Source organism: Haliaeetus leucocephalus, unplaced genomic scaffold (assembly GCF_000737465.1).
Source record: "Haliaeetus leucocephalus isolate CR32 unplaced genomic scaffold, Haliaeetus_leucocephalus-4.0 Scaffold656, whole genome shotgun sequence".
NCBI lineage: Eukaryota > Metazoa > Chordata > Aves > Accipitriformes > Accipitridae > Haliaeetus > Haliaeetus leucocephalus.
In genome coordinates, this window is record NW_010973092.1 from 19,368,821 (window position 1) to 19,392,235 (window position 23,415).

The following is a 23,415-nucleotide window of genomic DNA, read 5'->3' on the forward strand; positions in this document are numbered from 1 at the left end:
CGCAGAAGCACCAGTTACAAATTAATCCAAACAGGTACACCAAAACATCTCTAACACTTTACTCCTTTTCTAGTACAGTCTGTCTACTGGACTGTCCCAATTCCAGAGAGTGAGAATGAGCGCAAACCAAAATTCAGCATAGTATGCAAGCAGCAGAAAGCATTTTGCTTCTCCTGAGCACAGAATCCTGGACATTTTGAGCATGTAATGCATTGGGCTACATGGTCCAAAAAGATCATCATCTTCAAAGCAGATGCTTCACTAAGCAGCAGTAATGCGAAATTAAAGTATTCATTCTTCTACTCCCTTACATATAACGATAGTTCAACTCAGCAGAAGACAGGACTCCACAGGAACAAACGCAGACATATCGAGTACAAGCGTGAGCAAAGATTCTGCAAAAAATTTCTAGCATCACATGCAAGGACATCTTTTGTATTTAAGCTTTTTCTATAACCTGCAGATGCCAAGCCTGAATTTTGTTCAGGACTCGAGACACCATGCCCTGCAGCCTGGTGTAAGAAGGGGAAATCAATGAGTTTGACAGCAATTCATTAACTGCAAATGGTGCTTTAACATCCAAGGCAGTTATCCCGATTCATGGTTTACTGTCACTAGATTCCATACTTAGAGAAATTATTACTGAATGACTTATACCAGACTCTGGGGGTTTTGAGGCTTCTCTTCAGCTAGAGAAAAATTCAAGAGGGACAAGTTTTTTGAAACAACTTCAAGCTGAGTAAATCAGACTGTAACATTCAATACAGCACTTACTTTTGGGCCAATGGATGTAATTGTTTCTAGTATGAGAATCAGCTAAGAAACATCAGGAACAGCAGGAGTTAAGTAGCTCAAATAATGACAGGGGACAGCTCAGCTTCTGCACCATAAATTTCAGTGCAAAGTATATTTAGTTTAGCTTCACAGAGATTTCCCAATGTATTTACAATAGCCACATGAACAGATACTATCTTAGCGTCTTTCCTGCATCTGCTCTCCCACCCTCAGGGCACACTACCTTCCATGCAACAGAGCGATGTGTGAGTTTGCATACTGCTGATTTGACAATGCTAGCTTTACTGGGTCAAAGAATGAGTTCAGCAATGTACCGCAAGAGAACTCCCAAGTGAAACAACGTTACTCCAAATGAGTACTTAGACGTGGCAGTACTTAGACACCCTAGAAATAACAACTACCTGGGCAACTCTCATGCTCTAATTTCACCTGCAGCATTAAGGTATGTTGGTCAATAAGCAATAGTTGTTAGTGGACTGGGGAAACACTGACTTTCATCATAAAGACCCTAGCTACCAGACGCAGCTTATTAACCCCTGTGATCCTTTTATATCATGGTAGGGTTAGATTTGCATATTAAATGCATTCAACATGCCAGTAGAAGTTCAAATATACCAGAATTGGGGTCCTGCCCATTGATCCAGGTCTATGTAAGGCAATGTGCTGCAATATATTATTTCATAAATATCAGTTAATACTTATCCAAAAGCACTAGGTACTTAAGCTGAAGCTGATAGAAGGAATAAGCACATCAATAAAGATGATGAATACAGTAAGCTGCCACCACAGATCTATTAAGACATAAAACAGGTGGGACGCTGCATGCATTTGCTTACGGTCTTTGCCTAGATCTTGTCTCCTGCTGAGGGTGTTAGATTTAAAAATGTGATTGTAGTTGAGTAAAGGTACATACATAGAAACCACTTAGATAATATACTTGCACTAAATTTAAAATAGCAATCAAACTTTTCTTGTTCATATTCCAACTACAGTGTCATTGGTCCCACAAAAATCACTGGTAAGTCGGTTACTTATTTCAAAGGACCTGCAATTTTCCTTTCCCAAAAACTCCACTAAATCAGAGATCTAGAATAACTTCATTTTCATGAATAATGTATGCCAGTTGGCCCAGCATGAAAAAAATCTTTCAAACTAGGAGATGACGACCTTTTTAATTTTCCACTTTATCTCATGACAACTTAGTTTAGGCTTCAAATAGTCCTGAAAAATCAAAGGAACTACTGTTAATTTTTTAAGGAATTAAGAAGTATGTTCATATAGTCCTCCACTGGACACTAAATTTGGCATGGCCTTCGTAAAAATGAACAGCAATAGAAAGGAGAAACCAATACATGTAGCTGAAGAGCATTTGTTCGTTTCTTCTATGTAATTTAGAGAACTATAAAAATGCTTTAAAGAGTGGTGAAAGCTCCCACAATGTAAACTGTGTTTACACAAATTTTTCAATACAAGCCATAACAACAGATTCAAGTAACTGAAACATAACAAGGTCCCAATAACTGGTGGGTCTCAAGTCTAAACACTTCCAAACCAGCAAATTCTCTCCTAACAATACCATGTCTCAGAGCAGCTTAAGCTGCACCATCTCCTACATCAGCAGTTTGAAGAAAATACCAGGGCATTTCAATACACTGTAAAAGTGGTCTTCCAGTCTGCCACATCCCAATCTTTCCAGTAAATAACAACTTCGAGATTCTAAACACTGTTTACTTAGGATATATTTATCTTACTGTGATGCTATGTGATTTGAAACAGTTCAAGGTTTTTCTGGAAAATGTAATCATTGCAAGGTCATTTTCAAGAGTTAGTTTAAAATCATGAATCCTTGGTTATCAAGGAGACAAACTAATTCATTGTGTAAAGTGGAGGACACCACTAGATAAAAATAAAAAAAAACAACAGGTCTGCTAAGTAAGCATTTCTCTGATTTTGAAGGTTACAGGTATGAACAGGGCACATACACCATGTTTTAACAGGAACAGATCTAACAGTTATTTTAGACTTCAGTACAAAATAGTTGTGTTCAACAAGATAAGATCAGCTTATGCTGAGCAAGTGACTGTCTAGTACATCTATAGTGCTGTAATCGCACAACGCAGTCCCCTATGTATTTTCCCAGCACATAGCACATAACATTTTGAAGAGGAAGAATTTTCTAAAAAAAGCATTGCAGTTGCCAAAGCAAACAGTGCAGAGGATATGGCAATTAACCACCATAATTGCAAACTCTGTATTAGTAGAGAACTACACTGAGGTTCCTGTATAAAAGGTGTTTAAGACTCCCATTTCACTGCACGATTTTTCTTTCAATAGCCATTTTACAACATCTGAGCTTAGATCACCCTCCCCTCCCTCTCCAGAGTACTAAGTTAGTGCGTTCACTATCCTCCCAGCATGGGTACTGTCACACAGGGCTAAAGGTGTATTAGTATTTACCTCATGTGGGGATATTCAGTCAAATCATTAGGTAATAAAAGAGACTACAGTGCTAAGAAATAACAGAATTGATAATTCAGTCCAATCATTATCAAGCTACTATGTTTCAAGGTTACTAATTAAATATAAAAATGAATGACTGCAAAGTTTGGAAGAAGTTAGAAGAAACTAGGAGTAAACACCAAAGTAGGTTACAGTTAAACCAGCAGTCCCAGAAATTATTAAAAAGGGAGGAAAACACCCTGATGCCAACAGTATTTCTGCAAAACATGGCAGAATGACAAGTGCACCAACTTTCAGCTTCCAGCTTTCCCAGAGGTACAAGGAAGCTGTCCTGTCCCTTCCATGTGAAAGGTATTTTTTAATCAGGGGTGGCGTGGCAGAAGAGCAGAGGCACACATCAAACTAACCTTTTCAGATGACCTTAATTCCAATCTGTTAGAAGAAAAACACACTCCAGCTATGCCTGGGTTCCAAAAAAGCCGGTAGCACAAGATACACTCATGACCGGCAAATCTTTCAATGGCTGCACTTTTAAGGTGTAAAATTCTTTACTCATGCACCTCAAAGATTGCAGGTGAATGGAGCAAATGAATGATGCAAAGTTCATCAAATAAACTGTCGGTACAACCGAAGGAACAGCTATCCTTAGGCACATTTTGGTCAAAAATCCGCTCTTTATCTCTAGTAAAGATGGAATGATGGGATCCATACTGAACAGGTACCCATCTACTGGATGCTTTTCTCATTCCGAAGTTGAGAAGTGTAATTTTGCTTAACTGGCATAATTTGGTAAAACAATCGTCACATGTGTACTAACCTTCTTAGATGAGGGAAACTTAAAATGCTTTTAGTCAAAGAGCACTAAGCAAACGTAACTCTGCACTTATTTCAACCATGTACTTAAAGAAAGGTTACAGGACAAAGTAGCCACGCAGGCACTTGAATATACTGCTAACAGCTTGCTTACAGTTTTGAGCAATTTTTGAAATGTAAAGATCATGAACATGTCAGATGTGAAATGAACAATTCCCAAGGGAGAAAGTGACAGACAAATAGAAGATGTTCAAATGATATTCATGCACAAAATAGTATTTTTAAAGTTTATCTGTTACTGCCATCTCCTGGCAACAAACTAAACCATTATCCTCCCCCGAGAGATGAGAACTCCAAGGAGCTGTAAAGTTACCAATAACCAACCTAATTAAAAGGCTACACTGCAAAGCATCCTTTGAATTCAACAAGTACATGGTTCTGTGTTTTGTTGTTGCTGGTGGTTTGGGTTTTTTTCCCCCTATTCTAACATACCTGTATCATCTTTCAGAACATACTGAACAGGTAAGCTTGAGGATGGACCTTGAAATGCCTTTCACAGTTTGGACTACTGCATCACTTGGTTTTCGATAGCAGGCAAGTGGTTTTCAATCAAGCACAAACACTTTAGGAGTTTCATATGCAGCATGCAGCATATTCTGTCATTAGAAATCCATGTTGTATTTTAAACACTTTGTGCAACTAAGAACATACATGTCATTTAAGTAGTTTCAGAAGAATTTGATTTAGATCACAATTTTGAGACCATTAAAAAAAAAAAGGATTTGGATCACAGTCACGATGGTAGACAGCATACACCAGGGCTTGCTTTCTATCCTAACACCTTTTAGCACAAGGCAAACATAGGATTGTTGAAGTCCATGGGTTTATGATTTCCTATTTAGAAATGAATGTGATGTCTGAGTAATACAATGTGTGTATTCATCAACTTAGGTTCAACTGCTTTTAGTTTTCTTTTCCTTGTGAAATACTATTTTTCAAAAAGATAGTTCTCCAGATTAAACGCAGTTGCACAGAACTGATCAAGAACAATGATACACGACAAAGCAGAAACATTTTGCAATTGTTCAGTCTTTCACACAACTGCCTTTAAAAGAGCGGTAACAATCCTCTGAGAAACAGTTGCGAAAATCTGGATCCAAAGCCACTTCTGATGCCTCGAGTCTAGAAATGCAACCTGAATGACCAAGGTACCACCAACAATTCATCCAAAAACTAAGCCTTTCTTGGAGAGATCAATGTTGCCATTTCTAGCTGTCGACAGGATGATTTGAAGCAGAGGTGAAGAGCTGGCAAACCGCTGCCGAGGCACCAGGAGTCGTTAGTGCCATTTCCTCAGACAGAGGTACAAAACTCACCGTGCCACAGGAGAGCTGGGCGCAGCATCCCAAACCAAAGCCTCTCCTCCCCTTCGGGGAATGGTGCGACAGAGACTATGCTCCAGAGCGCACATGGGACTGGGTATTACAATGTGTTTGGTGCCTTTCTGTGGCATGTGCAGAACTCACAAGTATCAGGCTAAGACCCAGGTCCTTCTAAAAATCCAGTTTTGAAAAAAATCATTTCACTCTAATACACCTACCAAGCATTTAGATACAGGGCTAGAACACAGTTCCTAAGGAGAGTAACTCTCCAAATAAAGTATAAGGAAAACCTTTCTTCCTAAGATGACTTTTGTTTTCTACAGGTTAGGAATGTTCTCAAGAAGATTAGGCTTGACTGCTATCTGCAGAAGGATGTTTTATGGAACTATCACACCAAGCGTTTGGAGAGACAAAAACCAAGTGACAAGCGCTCAGCTTGTTTTTATTCACTTCACTAATCCAAGGCTTTTTCAGACTCTTGCTTGTGGTGTAATCCTAGTACCAAATACTCATTAATGTTTAATTGAACTAAACCAAGGTTTTCAATAAAAGCTAACTGCAATCAGCTACCACATCTCCACAACAGTGATAGCATACACAAGTATGCATATCAGTCTGGGACTGTACACTTTTAACACATACAGCCTGTTCATTATGAAGCCAGTATTTCAATGAGTTTTAAGGATCAACTGCGAATTACTAGGCAGAAGCCCCTTATTAAGATGCCCAATTTTCACAATTCTCTATAATGCTGGTCACAGTTTAAAACAGATTTTTAAAAAGTCAGAAACTCAAGTGTTTTCTGATGTTAAAATATGACAATCTCATCTTCTATGCATACACCGAGCCTTGAAAGCTGCATACTAAGCACGAACACACAAATGCTTTGCTTTGTCACCAAGACTATTCTTAAGATTTTTACTGCTTGCTAAAGTGCACAGATATAAATTGTTCACATTAAAAAAGACGTCAAGTAAAATATTTACCGTAATTAACATAGTAGGAACAGGTCCAAAGCACAGATACTTACATAGGCCCACTGTAATTATTTCAGACAATATGCAGGACTAAGTTTAAGAGACACTAAGGCCTGAAATAGCTGCATATACCTATTTTACCTTAGAAGACAGTGAGTATTTAGGTTTATAAACAGTCTCTGAAATAGGTACTAAACCCTATCAATTTTCTTTAGCAAAATGCATCTAGCATTTATTGGTACACTTTTCAAAGAAAAACATTACTCCCAACCCTTACACCTCTACAAGAGCTTTTGCAGTTTTATAGAAAATGGTGAAAAATTACAGCTGTTGTTGATTATAGATACCAGATGAAGGTTTGGTTGAATTTCAATAATAAATTAAAACAATTAAAATCCACAGGGATTTCAAAGCTCAATGTGTAAATATCATTTTGTATGAAAATGAAACCCAAATGTGGGATGTCAGCTCCATAAAACTGACTAACATTAGATATGAAACAGTCACTTAGATCATGCAACTGTGCAGGCTTTTATTATTTTAGAAACAAATTTCAAAAGAAGCCTGGCAGGGTTTTACTTGCCTGACACAGCGTATGGTTCTCTTAGAGTTTTAACACACAAAACAGATATGAAAGGGACTTTCTCTCCTAATCAAGGGTGACATGGTAGTGCTCAAGGGTCAAAGTTGTAAGTCGTTTAAGGAAAGGGCACAATTTGGATGAGACCACGCGAGCGATATTAACATCTTAAAAGATAATTAAGAGAATCAAAAGCACAGAGGTGACGTAAGTTATTCTTGCAATTATGCTGTCCACTATACAGCACTGTCTTTTGAGAGTTGTTTTTGACATGCCAGAGGAAACACCATTGACAGATGTCGAAAAACAATGAGTATAGGCTTCTGAGCCACTCTGATCAATGGAACTTGCAATAGCTGATACAGTATTAGCCATACTCCATGATGGTGATTAGCAGTAAAGGAAAGAGCCCAACCGCAGCCCAACTTGTAAGAACAGACCCTGCAGACTTAAACATTCTGCCACCAGTTACAGAAAAGCACACCAGAATTATGATTTTTTTCCACTAAAGTGAAGGGAAGTCAGATACCACAAACTTTTTCATTTTTTCCTGCATTCTCATAGGTGTAAAATCAGCAGGGACAGTAGCAAAAGCAAAACCAATTGCCCTTTAAAACAAAGGAATTTTACTTCTTTAAGACAAGTGAAACTATCTTTTAAAAGGTAGTACTTTATTGTTATCTTTTAATGGGATGTTAGCCCAACACAGGATTGATTTCAATCGGCTCAGGTTAAGCTCTTGGGTAAATTTATACAGCTGTTCTTCACATACCACATTACCTTCAAGAAAGGCTGAGTATGGGAACAGTTCCCAGTATTTACATCTTTAAAAAACAACAAAAGTTGTAAATGTAAATATATATTTATATATACAAATGTGGTGTAAGTAAGTGTCAGCTTATGCAGCTCCCAAAAATTTCTTAGGAATAAATACATAATATGAAAGAACTGTCTAACTCCATATCAGCCCTGAGGTAGAAAAGCAAACAAAATAAAACTATAACTGAAACTCATACTTGCACATGATCACCATGACCGTCTATTTCACTTTATTTTTTAGTTAATCCCAGACACTCCCTAGAGAAGTCAACATTTAATATTTTGAAAACAAGCTTGAAGAAACATCCATACTACCTAAAGGAGACAGCTCTCCACTCAAAATGAGGAGCATATTTTTATGTGTGTCACCAGACAAGCTAAGTCTTCTATAAAGTAACTTCTGTGAAACTGAGATGTGGGGGGAAAGGACGCTCCCTCCCTTTCATAGCCCTCTTTTACATTTTAAGCCTGTTTTTTAAGAAAATAGAGCACATATGAAATTCCGTATCACTCCTGTGTCCTACCCTATGTTCTTCATTCCCCTCCAACTACTAAGAAGTTCATTTCAACCATGCTTGACAGATGAGCCAAAATCCCCCCATCACCTCCAAAAGTTGAATTCCTCCAGGTTTTGTGAAAATACAGCACTACAGAGAACAGAAACCCCCTAAAATCCAAGCAGCATTCTGTCCCAGATACCAGGAAAGCCCAATCACACAAGACCACCTAAGCACACCAATGGCTAAAAAACCTTCAGTGCTTATAATACTATCAACCTTTAAAGGAACTTTACTTCAGTGGTCCCTGTGCTCAAGAAATTACCAGTTTCCAATTCCTTTCACGATTTGCATCACCTCCTCATCCGCCCTCAGTGTTCACTGTTGTGTCTTGGCATTCTTGGGATAACATCCACAGACTCACTGCAGGTGTGAATCTGTGCTATTATCCTGCCAGTGGCAAAGAGGACATTTTGACCACTTATTTCATGCTTATTTCCCACTCTAGATGTCCACACATTTACCTTCCGAAGAATCAAATTAATCATTCTCCCCAGCAGCAAAAAATCCACAGATACAATTCCTTCCAGAAATTAATGGGAATATATATACAAATTCCCAGAAGATTGAAAGCTAGATATTCTACATACCTAGTTATTACTGCTCCATATTTTTTTGAAGAAAGGCATATAGCAAGTGTAAGAACAGATTTCATATTCCAACTATTGATACAGGTTTGCACTGATCGGTGACAGAAGAGGTTCTGAGCAACTGAAGGAAGGAATCATGGCTGGACTATGCAATAAAAATCCACAAGTGCTTTTGCTGTTGAGTCAGTAACAAGACCAGACAAAGCAGATTCACTCATCTAAGCAGGCAGCTTTTTATTTAAGATTTAGGAAACTTAGAACAAAACTAAAATGAAATGAAGACTTCACAAATGAAAACACCTCTATAGTCTTTTCTATACCTATGTTCATATGAAAAAGGAATTTAGACCAGAGCTTGCAGAGATACAACTTTTGCGACAACTCCGTTCCAATTTTAACACAAACTATTCTTCAGGATATGCTACTCAAACTACTTTTACATGGAACAACACTGGCATCCAGTGGCCAATTCAATTAATCACAGAAGTGAATGACTTCACAGCTGCCCTCCTGCCCTTCTTTTGACTAGGAAGCATCACTTTATTTATAAGAGATCATCTAAATCTGGAGGATGTTCCGAAAAGTTTGCATATACCTGAAGTACTAAACAAAAAAAAAAGTATTTATAAATGCACCTCTTGTAAAATAGATATTAGTTTACCTGGTAACGCAGTGATGAAGTCCCGTTGTAACATGGGCTTCAAGTAAGAGTTAATATGTCCATGCTGATAGTGACACATTCGTGAAATAAGGTGTTCCACAAATTCAACTTGATCTGATTCAGACCACTGGTCAAAATATTTAATACACAAGTCTTTTTCCTTTTCGTAGTTTCCTTCTGATGGTCTTTTTCTTGAGACAATCACAGATGAAGTTCCATTACTTATCTGTTTTTAGAAAAGGAATATCAGTATTTAAATATAAAAAATAGGAACAGCTTTCTAAGAACACTTTCAAGGAAGAACATGAGAAGATGCAAAGAAATAATGAACAAAACTAAATTTTAAAACACATTCTTAAAGCTATGAGTTACGTCATATACATTTAATCTTTCATGGATAAAGATCAATGAAAGGACTTTGCACATAATTACAAGTCACTTCTTACACTGAAAGACTTGAATTCCCTTACAGCTCTTACCACTTAAACAGCAAGGAACTTAGTTCTTTTTAGAACAAACTTGCCAGATTAAACCAGTGGTTTCTGCTGCATATTGCAGATTGCCTCTGCTGCATATTGCAGTCTGCCTCCACAAATGATTTACACAGGTTCCAGCAGTTGAAATAATACACATTTAAGAGATATACCAAAGTTGGGTATTAATACTCTAATTAACACAAAAATTCAAGACCCTCAGGTCAGTGTTGAACTGCTTGTCCATAAATGAAAACTGAGAATTACACGATGTCAAGGGCTTGTTCTGCTTTTGAAAAACAGCTCATGTCAATGTTTGGGACATCCACATAAAAACATCATTAAAATCCTGGGAGCTTTAGCTACAAATAAGGATGCTACACAAAGAACACCACAGGACTTACTGCTAATTAGTAAACAGAACTAAAGATTAATGCCAGGCTCTTCTGAGCCCTTCAGGAGACCAAGAGGGCTGCTGGGGAACAACTGTCAGCTCTCTGAAATATTCCCAAACTTCTTCAAAGCAAATTGGTTGTAACTCCTTGCCATGTGAAAGTATTGAATTTTTCCTTTTAAGTGACAGTCACGTGCTCAGAAAGACTGAACTGTATTCCCAAGTATCCTTTGGCACAGAATTGTCCTTTCAAGGTCAGCACAAACTACAAAATCTGAGAAGATCTAGTAATTTCTCAAGTATTATTCATTGGTGTCACCCTTCACTTGAAGGCTGAGCTAATTTTAGGATGATACAGTCAACTACATACAAGGATGCAAAGATGCAAGATTTGGCTTCTCAAAAGCAAGAACATATAAAATCATGCCAGCTCTTTGTACACAAATGTTAGTCCTACCTGCCACAGGGTATTTTTCTTTGGAGACTCATCTTCATTCTGATCCTCCATTACTGATGTGTTCTAGGAAAAAAAAAGAATTATTACTTCAATTTTTTATTCTATGGCAGTTCCTTGCTCTACAAGCATTATGAAGAAGTAAATCAATTTAACAGATAAAATTCATTTTCCCAGTGAACAGAATTATCAAAGATTTCTGGCCACAAAACCTGGGTATTATAAATAAATTCCCCTTTTAACTGACATGTTTATCAATTCCATTTACTGTAAAGATAACTCCCCAACCCCTCTTCAATTTCCTTTGACAGGTTTTCATGCAGCCTTTCAACGCTTTTCTCACTGGGAAATAAATTCACTTTCATCCTACTCAAGCCAAAGTAATTAAACCTGTCAAAGTAATCAACTAGCACTTTCTGCCAAAGTTAAATTGCACACATCTAAGTTGGGGAAAAAGAGGAAAAAAAAAAATCACTATACACTACTTACATGCAACAGAATATGATTTTTTTTTCCCCCCAGCTCTAGCTTACCACCAGGAGGAGGGACTGTTCTCTGCAGAACACCTCTGTAATTCACTGTCACCATCTTTCTTCACCCTGACTTAATTACAGTGCTCTCCCCACATCATAACCGCTCCTCCCTACTGTTTTCTTCCCTTTTGTTCAAGAACGAGAGATGTAAGAATTTCTATAAACATTCAGCTGCAAATGTTTCTTTTGGAGCTTACCTCAGTGTTTCAAAGTCTTTCACTCATTTCTTCCCTTTTTGTTTTTTAATTATCTGCTCCCTTTTGCTGTCCCTACCATAATTACCATCCATTTCTACCCACTCATTGGTACCCCACACCTAGGCAATTACTGCTCATTTAGCTTCCCACCAACCCTGTCCTCCTCACCATTCATGCCCAGGAGACACCAGCGACCTGGCAGAGAGCTATCAGGCAAAACTGAATGTCTTAAAACATTGTCTCTATTTCAGCCTTCCTCCCCTCTATCAGCTGTCTCAGCACGAAGAGGAACAACACGCTCAAGTAAAACACATGATGGAATAAGTCACACAATTCCTTTATTCTTGTCATCACAGACTATGGATTAACCCCTTAACAACTACATCCACCCTCATTCAAAACACAATTCCACCTCAAAAGCATTCACTGCTTCATCTCCTTCTCTTTCTTGCATAAGGCATGTACCACACCCGTTCTGGTTTCAGCTGGGATGGAGTTAATTGTCTTCCTAGTAGCTGGTACAGTGCTGTGTTCTGGGTTCAGTATGAGAAGAATGATGATAACACGCTGATGTTTTCAGTTGCTGCTAAGTAGTGTTTATACTAAGTCAAGGATTTTTCAGCTTCTCATGCCCAGCCAGCAAGAAGGCTGGAGGGGCACAAGGAGTTGGGAGGGAACACAGCCAGGACAGCTGACCCAAACTGGCCGAAGGGGTATTCCAGACCATGTGACGTCATGCCCAGTATATAAACTGGGGGGAGTGGGCCTAGGGGGATCGCTGCTCGGGAACTAACTGGCCATCGGTCAGCGAGTGGTGAGCAATTGCATTGCGCATCACTTGTATACTCCCATCCTTTTATTATTATTCTTGTCATTTTATTATTGTTATTATCATTTTTATTTTCTTCCTTTCTGTCCCATTAAACTGTTCTTCTCAACGCAGTTCTACTTTTTTTTTTTTCCCTCCTGATTCTCTCCCCCATCCCTCTGCGGGGAGGGAGGAGTGAGTGAGCAGCTGCGTGATGCTTAGTTGCTGGCTGGGGTTAAACCACAACATACACCAAAACCAGAAAACTTGAAAAATTAACAGTATCACCCCTCTAGGCAAGCCTTCCTCCACTGCCTGACTATACTGCTTTGTCGAAAGTTTACCTTGAACCCTTTTCTGCCTTGCAGTTTAGGTATGAAAAAAACATGCATCATATGGACGAAAGATTACATTATAAAAACTATGTCCACTAGGTGATGGGCAAACTCAAGTCTATCTAGTTATGATGCACATGACAATGACAAACAAGCCCAGGAGATGGCTAGTGGGGAATCCAAAAATGGACAAAGGCAGTAAAGGTTTTGCATTACGCCACAGATACATATATTTTAGTGTTTCTGGACATACCAAAACAGTAACACTGGAAAAATAAACTACACTTTCCACTTTTTCAAAATTATAGTCTCTTGAGAGGCATTCCAGTTATTCATAACTACACACTGTTCATAATCAGCACTATCACTGTCATGCGAATGATTCGCAAACCATGCTCTCCCACCGCACAGTGCCACAAGAGGGAGCACAAATCAGCTGTAGACTTACTGGTACCCAACTGGCCCACACCAGTTAAACTATTCTGGAAAGTAAACATGACTCCAGGGAATTATGCAGGGGGGTGGGGGGAGGGTGTTTGGTTTTTTTCATTTAAATTTGAATGTGTAGAAATACGCATTACAGTGATTATATGTTGTAATAATGTTTTCAATTAGTATGTTCTTAAATGAGTAAGAAATATCTCATCCCTTTTGCAGTTGAAGGCTAAATATATGCATCGATCCTATGAGCTAAGAGCAAGAACAGGAACTCTCACTGAGAAATCAAACGCCCTGGGTCAGCATATTCAGCAGAAATCCCACGTTATATCAACTTAGCCCCAACCTAGCTTTCCTTCTGTAGGTCACAGCAAGACTTTGCCATTGCTTTCTTCTGCTCCTTCACTGGGAAACATCTCAGAGATCATTGCTAACTTTCCTTGGGATGTAGGCTAAGAAGTGTCTCCTAAATGTTACATCTTTTCATCCTAGGAACATGTAATAAAGCCATAGCAGAACAGCCCTGCAATGCAAAGTGCGCAAGAACACAAACTTTACCAAACCAATCCGACTTCCACACTGCTAGGCTGTTGATTGGAGAGCAAGTTTTTGTCTTTGGTGTGCCAATTCTACTGTGCCTCTGTCACTGCCTAGGTAAAAAAAACTGGGTAGCAGGCTTTAGGGAGATGCTACATCCTTGGCATGTCCACTGATACAAGGGAGAAGCAGGAGGACTGCATTCCTCCTGCCCCTCTCCACTTGTCCCTCCGTCTGAAGAGCATCAGAGCACAGTCTGAGCTAAGAGGACAGTGTCTTAGATCCACAAATGGGTGACCAGGCACAGGCAGTACTGCTGCTGAGAGATATTTCCATGCCCTCTCAAAATCTGGGCCATGAATGGAAGGGCAGACTACATGGATTGATTTTTAGGCTGGAAATTTAACACCGTATTTTATGTATTTAACTGGGAAGCAGGCAGGTGTGTTAATTTAATGGTATCTGTTGCCACAGCATTTACTGCGTTTTCTCTCTTTTCCCATCCTAAACTCACTTCATGTTTTCTCTACTATATTTTAGAGCTTGAGGGTTTTAATCCTTCATTCTTTCCCCCTTTCTGCTCCCAAATGTATAGCTTGTTTTCCCTATTATATCTTCTCTTCCTAATAAATTCACTCTACTTCAGTCTAAAACACTTGATTTTGGGGGTCATTCCACAGATTACATACATCCTAACTCAGACTCTAATGTGTCTCTAAAGCACTTAAGCCTACTAACTGAAGACTAAAAGATAACTGGGTGGATCCTGTCCTGTTGTCTGGAAGAAGCAATTAGAAAACTCTAATCTGTCCTGTACATCCACAGCACTTGGCAAAAGAAGAATTTCAAAATTCCTAACAGCTGTTGTCACTAGTCCTTGCTCAGGAAGGCCTCCAGCTCTTGTGCAAGACGACAGATATGCATCTACAAGTTCAACTCTTCCCTTCCTCATGCTGTTCCCTTCTCTCAACCTGTACCTTGTTGTTCACCCCACCCACCCTCTACATAAAGCTACCGTGCTGGCCACCTCCACAGGTTTCCCAAGTAGCTTTAAAGTGGCATTATCATGGACTCCACTCCATTTCCCTGCAGCTCTGCTGCTGAACAGCATCAAAAACTGGTGCAAACGATAAACTCTCAATTCCAGTTACTCTGGCAAGGCCACGAGCCCCTGCAATACAACTGACCTGCAGACTGTGAAAGAACAGGCTTGATTTTTTTACCCCCACAACCACAAGAGCCTAGCAGCTTCTCACAGTGGAAGCATAGCTTCTAAATATTGTCAATTAATCCTGTTTATAAGTTCATTTTTTCCAGAAATTCTTGTTAAGTTGCTCACAGCTCTTACAAAAGTAGAATGATTATTTCCAACCAGCTGTCATTCCTTAATTAGTCAGCCTGGAACAAGCGCTCTCCATCCCCTACTGGCAATGGCAGCAACAGCGCAGTGATAACAATGGGTCTAAGCATAGCTGTTTTCCATTGCCTTATAGTTGTTATAACCCAGCCGAATAAAGTTACATTGAAAAAAGCCTCTGTCTTTATTTTCACTAACACTAAAAGCAGCAGCGGCAATAAAATTTACAAATTGCTCTACAAGCTGTAGAATTTTAAAAGCTTGTTTCCTGGAGATTTGCATCCCGTATTCCTCGCCTAGTTCTGCAGTAACTTCAAGCTTACTTTAGTCTTTCTGCTTCACAATACCACAAGTCTCCAGGATTTCTATGAGATGTAGATGAACATGGCAAACAGGTTCAAAAGTTACTTGGGGAGAAAGAGGTACTGACAAGCATAATTAGATAAAGCCCATTTCCTTTGCAGATTATGAAAAGCTTCCAAAATAAAAACAACCATGAATGATCCCCAAAGGCAAAAATTTTATAGGTATTATAAAACTTCATAAATCAGTTTCAATTAAGATCCTTAGATACCTGGTAGCAACTAAAACTGGCATCTCAAGCATAACAGTTCCACGTATGTATGGTTCTATCACATTAGGTGCAAAAGCACCGAAGTCTTCCTGTAAATGAATGGCACTCAGCCTGCAAGGCTCATCTCACTCATGATATATATGAAAAAAAGCTGCATCTTTTCTTGCAGAAATCTATCAAAATCAAACTGGTACAGGCTAACCAGATTTCTGTTAGCTATAGGCAGGTAATGCTTGGGTTTGCACCATGCTTCAGGACTTGGGAATGCCTTTAGTCACTTAATTGACTCTGAGGAGAAACAGCATGGTGCAGCCTTGTTCTTTAACCCAGTTTTAGTTCCAGTATCGAGACAGCAATTATAGAAGTGATAGCAGTCATCCTGGGAACTGGGACAAGACACACAAGTAGCAGCAGTAGTACCTAGCAAGGCAGACAACATTGCTAAGTTTCTTTCATGAGAAGCTTTTCCCTACCAAAGAATGGATTCACAGGATACAAAGGATGGATGGACGAAACTAGACAATACCTGTGTTACCCTGAAAAAAAAAAAAAAGAAAAAAAGAATAGCAGTCTTCAATTATTATATTTTTGGCTATAATGAAGGGGAAAGTGACAGAAAACAAGAACTTATATTTCCCACTACCCTTGAGACTACACCAGTAATTCTGATCTGAGTTAAAGACCAAGCTAAGACTTTAAAAATCTAATTTTTGACAAAATTCCCGCTCACTGGAAAAGATACCAGGAAATTTCAGTTAAAATCACAAAATAAGCAAACCTAATCAAAACAGTTCAGCTAAACAGGCTCCGACCTCCTTTAACAAATCATGTCTACATCTGACTTCAGAGAAGTTGAAGAAACAATAAAAAAAATAACTAATACATACTTGGATATCTTGAAGTCAAATACAGCAGATAAAGCTCAAGCTCTGTATACTCAAGTTGCCTTCTGAAACCAGCTCTACCAGCAACAAGGATTGCTGAAGGTATTAATTACATATTTACCCAGAGGAGAAGAGGAATCCACCATCCTATGTGACAACTGGACCACATCAGTAAGGAAGAAAGCTGGGTAACCATCTTTACCATCTAAAAGCGATGAGCATGTGTCCCTCATGGCTTCCTGCTTTTAATATAGCCAGAAAACCCCAAATGGTTTAAAGCATTTCAAAATGAATGCAAGCCTCTGGTTAGGATGTAATGGTCACCATTTTCTAATCCAGGAACCTGTTAAACACTGTTTATTAACAACATCTTGACACTTGATCAGGGATAGGAGGGGATCTTCTTCTTATAACTACTGAGACTCTTAATAAAAATATACTGTAGCACAAACGCTAAATGAAGTTGGAGAACCACTAACTCAAACTGCACAAGATGTGAATCAACTTTTCTCACAGCAAGGACCAAATCCCTTACTTATCGCACCCCTCAAAATCTGTATATACCAGTCTGCAAAGAAATGCAAAAATACTACAGTGCTTCCAAATGCCAGATCAGAAATAGGTGGTCACTGACAGAGTGTGCTTATCCTAACCTCTGCAAAGATTCATCACTTCAAAAAATTTCTTCAGAAGCATAGCCATACGCTATATATGGAGGACCAACATAAAAGATTCCTATATCAAAGGAGTAAACATGAAAAGATATGGACAGTTTCATGTAACAAGATAAAACACACTTTTTTTTTATTAAATTTAGTGAGATAATCAAGTCATGCAGAAAACCCCAACCAACCAACCAAACCTTGAGAAAAGCAGAAAATAGAGCCCATAGCCAAATGGTTTTCCAAATAAGGAGTTTCTGAAAATATTTGATGGTAGATAAGCTCAATCCACTGTCCACAGTCACTATAAAGCACTTTGAAAACAAAGCTCTAAGGTACATCAAGTTAAACTTGATTTAGTTTTAGGTAGTCTTGTGAGGAACAGGGAGTTGCACTCCATGATCCTTATGGATCCCTTCCAACTTGAGATATTCTATGATTCTGACTTGAAAGTTAACACTGCTGACCATGGACATGTCTGTATTTGACATCTGTATTAGTAACTGCTTGTTTCAGCTTAAATTAAACAATTTATGTCAGCACTAGGGATCTGCATAAATTAAGCTCAATACGCTTCATTTCTTACCTAGCTAGCTATTCTCCCAGTTGCCACGTTTTATTTTAGTGCAGTTATTGTTGGAAGTTCAAACAAAAATATACTTGAAATACTAAGAGAGTCTACCAAGATCCAACAGCTGAAGGCAAAATTAGAAAAAAAATCCTCATACTGAAAATAAGGCGCCATTTTTATTTGGTCTCTGACTAACCACCAAAAGGTTTACAGGAAGATAGGGTAAATTCAGTACCAGCAGACAGTTATCCAGTTTGTGTTTCAAGTTGTGAAAAACAAACACTGTAGCTTGACCACAAGTTGTAGATGTGATGTTTTTAAAAGATACCTAATCCTTTTACATACCCGGTTTGACACCTCTCAAGTGCCTATTTTTTAGGAAGTTTTGTCCAGAGCAGCAAATCCCCCCAAACCAACAGTCGCCTGCTCCTGTCTCTGATCAGAGAAAGAAAATCTCAAGTCACTCTTCACCTAAATGTTCCAGAACAGTTATTTTTGCAGGTTCAAACGAATGTAAGCAGGTAGTAAACATGTTATCTTGTTTAATCTCTAATGCTTTGATGACTGGCAATTAGTACCACTATTTTAACTTTGTTTCTAAAGTATCAGTCTTCACCTTAACCTAATTACAAAATTAATTTGCTGATCTCTAAATACGTAACTGCATATCTCTTAACATTCAATATGTCTGACTTAACATGAAGTTAATCTCCGAAGTCAGATCAGTGTGGGCTGTACCCAGAGGACTAAACTACATAGCTTGTTTTTAAAATGAAATTATACAAAAAAATGATCAGCAGTTCAGAACTACTATTCCGATCCAATTCCATGAAACACTAAGCAAAGGCTCTGACTCCACCACAGAGCTGTTGGTAATGGCACATCCTTTTAATAGGCAGTTGTATGCACAAACTGCATTCTGAAACTACCCAGTGGAGCAGTTAATTTGTTAATTCACACCCCAACCTGCAAAGCACAACTGCCAATGAAGTACCGTAACTGCAAAATCACCCTGCTAGCTTTTCGAACTTCAGAAACAGTGTAATACAGATTCTCATAAAGGTTAGTATAAAAAAAAAAATTCACTGATTAAACTAGGAGACAAGTGAGGATGTAATAAGAAACAACAACAACAAAGTGCTACTTTCATCCAAATTAACAGCTATTTTCCAGCATGCCTCTATTTCCAGTCAGCAAATAGATGTCACTAGAAAAAAATACAATTATTGCAATCCCAAGAGATATCCAGTGTTTTCTGCAGCAGGTATAGTTTCTAAAATAAAATGGGGAGACGGGGAGAATGCTTTTGATCTGTCAGCCAATTCAAGTTCTCCATGCTTTTTTTTTTTTTGGTAAATATGTAATAGCTTATTACTTCTTAGGGGCAGGCTTACCTCAACAGGTACTGTGGGATCATGTCTTAACATACTCCTTGCGTAACTGTTTCAAAGACACCCCAACTCGCATTTAATTTTCTGAGTGTCTGGAGTAAAGAGTCATTAATCAAAAACTGCCTGTATCCATCCTATATTAATATGTTGTATTTACAAGGACAATGACTACTGAATTGTGTAATTGTAGCAATTTGATGACTCATCCCTGCACCATTCTGAGTACTGAACCATGAAGCCTTGCAAAACTTGCACATCATGCAAACTATTTTGCTGAATATAAATATGTTGAGTCCCAAATATATACACATATTTTTAATCACTTTCTCTAAACCTGCCCCTCAAAACAGAAAGTACCAGTTTTATGCAGAATCAGCTTACTAAAAAAAAGCAAATGCAGTTTTAAATTCAGCTAGGCAAGGTCTGGGGGTTACATTAAGCCTTGCTGTAACATTTCCCACAGTGCCTACTTGCTCAGCTCAAGCTGGTAGTCGAAAAAAATTTGAAGAAATAATAATAAGAATAAAAATAAGAAGAATAAGAATATCATCTTACATTGTGAAAGAGCATCCAGCAGTAAGGTGCTGCCAGCAAGCCTTAATGCAATGCTCCACCTGAAGCTTACTGATCATGTTTTACTTCAGATGAAAACTGGCTCTATTTTCTAAACAGTTGGACTCTGCAGCCCTTTCCCAGCCTAATAGGAGGTTTAATTATACCTTCAGCTTACAAGTGTTGCTTGTTTTGCAGCTGTCTCAGTTCATGCCTTTAACTATATGGTCACTCAGCCTTTCTTGGCCGATACTGTATGTGTGCAGTACATTAGAAATCCACGTTCTTGCCCAGAGCAGAAAAATCTCAATACTTAAATAGTATATTAAAGCAGTCATCAGGCTTATCATTGATATCACTGCAAATGGTTGCAATCACTTTCCTAAAACATTTCTGAATTAACTTTCGTAACTCTAGAGTACAAAAAGATAAATCCTTTCCACCTACAAATAATATTTTTAATAGTAAAATGTTTATATCAGAAACATGGCTATGACAAACTGGCTGTAGAAAGGTACACAGACGCTAGGAGCAAGGTACTGGTTTACTTTTTTAAAGAGAAGTTACCTCAAGTTCTCAGCTACAATTACTGTTATTGGTTTTGCACTAACAATATTGCTAATGGTTCATCTAATTAATTTTCCAAATAAACCTATTTAGGTAGAACCTATTTGCACTGCTAATCTTAATCCATCACGAAATAAAACACGTTTTCCTCTGTACATTTAAGACTCAAGGGAAACTTCAAATCATGTTACCCCTACAGTGAACTTGCTGAAACTATTGAATTAAATGCAACACATTTTCAGATCCACTGCATTGTGGATGCTTGTCCCGTGCTACATATTTGTTCAGACCATTTGCATCTACAAGTATACCAAAAGCTACCCTACATAACTATATTTTGTCAGGCAGTTAAGGAGGATTAGATATGTCAAGCTTTTTTTTTTTTTTTTGGGGGGGGTGTAATAATGGAAACATTAAGTGGTTTAGAAACTGTCTCAATACCTAGTAAAGAGCCTCTTCAGTTTATTTCCCATATTAAAAAACCCATCACAAATGAAAACTTGAGAAGAAAATACTGGCTCAAGATTATAGTAACTTTTCTTCCTTCCAGAGCAGATGCAAAGAAACCTCTTCAGAGTAACTCATCTATTCATTTATAGGACTTGCAAGAGGAAAACAAACTACTTAGAAAGTTGCATTTCACTGCTGACTGCTCAAATTAGTACATCCATCAGAACCACTTTAACCGAGGAATTTAAGCACACAAACAGCAGCTGACTTCAAGGACTCCATAAGCAGCCAAGACATTTTAGAGCTAACATGCATCCCTACAACACACTACTTCTACATTAGCACTCACATTTCAGTGCCCTGAACCAGCTTGCATGCACCTCCTTCAAGCCAAGTAGTTCAAACAGAGTGTCATTTCCAAAAGCGTTTGCACTGTGTGGACACCCTGAGTCAGGTGCAAGGCCAAATTCAAATTACACTTCACGCTGTACAACGCTGTGTACAAAAGCTGCAAGTTGTACATTTTTCTCTGCATTATATTAATGAGTAAACAAGGCAGGAAACGCACCACTCTCCCCTACACAATTAATAAGCCCCTTAACAGTATTTCAGGTTAAAGGTAGGTAGGATAAGTAACATCTCAGAAGCAAATTTCAGGCTAAGCTAGTAATTAGATCACTTCAGATTCATCAAAAATAAATTAGCCTATGTTAAGATTAACTACATTTGCAACTTGGCTGCCTGGTGCAAAGTTAAAATACTTCAAGGGTTATTCCGAGATTCCCAGAGGGAATTTAGGTTCAAATCTTTGCTGCTGGTTCCATGTGAAACCAGCTCTGTCCAAATTTAGTTACCTCAATGTGCTGGCCAGAAGACAGGCACAACCCTCAACATGAAGGTGTCTAAAAAGCTGTATGAAGCACAGGACAATAATGGGCATCAGAAATACAGACACTGCAGCCAGTTAAAGATCCAGATCATTAAGCCATTTTTTCAAAACCTTATAAATTTTTTTCTCATATCCACTACTGCTTAACACATGCACTGGGGCTTATTACCTTTTCTTCCCTGAAGATCTAGAAAAGATCTGTAGCCCTTTAACCCTTGAGCAAAACAATCAAAAGGAACAGAAGGAAGGGAAGCGGCAGACATGCACTTCCAGCCTCAGAAAAATGGCAGAGCAGCAAACATAAATACCACATATCAAAGCACACATAACTGAAGAACAATTTAAAAATAAGCCACTCCAAACAACTACAAGCCCACAGCCACAAATTCACTGGCATTAAATACTAATACACTAGGACTGAAGAACCAAAAGAAGCTATGAGCTTCAATTAAACGTTCAATACTTTCTTCCAAGCATGCCTATCTATTTTCTTTTAATTCTTCTAAGACTAGATTCTGGCACTTCTTCCTCTACATCCCTTCTTGGTTTCCCTGGCCACCAGAACTACATCAGAATTTATTTTCATTCTTTGTTTTTTTGCTCCTCCCCAAAGATCAACAAAACTTTAACCAGATTTTGAAGAGGTTTCCATACAAACTTTTTCTGTAAAAGTTATAAAAAGGTTACTCAAAAACACCGAGGAGTCTGAAATAATAAAATTGCAGTAACCCTCAATTATTTGTCTTTTGCAAAATAGAAGGTATTTGCACAGAAAACAAATGTAGAAAAAGTAGCCACCACAATGAAATATTCAATAAAACTAAAGCCTAAAACTGGTCAGCTACTCCCAAGAAAAAATCCTGTGCTGTTGTAAGTCCAGTTTTTTCCTCCAAAGATGCATGGCAACATATTCCAGATTTGGCAACTCATTAAACTATCAATCCCTCATAACTATTCAGGAAATCCTAATTGTGTCTGAAACACAGTCTTTTCTTTATACGCAATTTCAGTGTGTTTTTGTAATTGCTGATACCCAAGCAACCAAAAACCTGGAGAAAACCTTATCTCAAAAAAGGCTGCAGACTAACTTCAGCTAAGGAAAGATGCCTTCAGTAACACAAGATGTAAAAAAAATACCCAAATCATTTCTTCAAATATCCACTCAGCCTTGCCCGGGGTTAGCCAGACACTCTGGATTTGAGTGCTGATTTTATCTCAGTATTAAAAGGAATGTGCAATTGCATAATTTAGATTTCACATGATTTATATAATGGATGTCTAAATGCGCCTGACCTATAAGGCCAGCACCATTTCTCCCCCTACGACTTCAAAATACAGTCAATTTAAAAAGCACATCATTATAAGACTCTACAGAAAAGGATTTGAGAATGGGATGAACAGTTGCCCAATGTCTCAGGTTGCTCTTTTTGGAAGATAATTTTTAATCTGTATCACATCAGTGACTTACTTTATGTTGCAGCACACCATCTTGTAGTGGCGTAAATGAAAGGTGGCAAGCTGTTGCATGGGGCAGCAGATCAAAAAGGCAGGGGACAGCTGAAACCAACATATTGTGCAACGAAGCCTTGAAACCAAAGCTGTGACCACTGCAGCGTGCCAGCAACCATCTCCTTACTTCCTGAAGACAGCTGGGTTTGATGTCACTTCAATAGGAAAACTGCTGTATGTTTCTCTTATTTCTGAACAAAAGGATA

At 38.4% G+C, this 23,415-nt stretch overlaps 1 protein-coding gene across 2 annotated transcripts in view; it reads right to left on the reverse strand.

Annotated features, from left to right (window-relative positions):
- FBXW11 (F-box and WD repeat domain containing 11) overlaps positions 1–23,415 on the reverse strand; it is a 68,982-nt gene that overhangs the window by 26,444 nt on the left and 19,123 nt on the right. For both annotated transcript variants that reach the window (XM_010579155.1, XM_010579154.1), the window contains 2 exons: positions 10,959–11,021; positions 9,635–9,860 (listed from right to left, as the gene is read on the reverse strand). In XM_010579155.1, coding sequence (XP_010577457.1) covers positions 9,635–9,860; positions 10,959–11,009 — 277 coding nt within the window. In that variant the 5' untranslated portion in view covers positions 11,010–11,021. The remainder of the gene's footprint in view (positions 1–9,634; positions 9,861–10,958; positions 11,022–23,415) is intronic.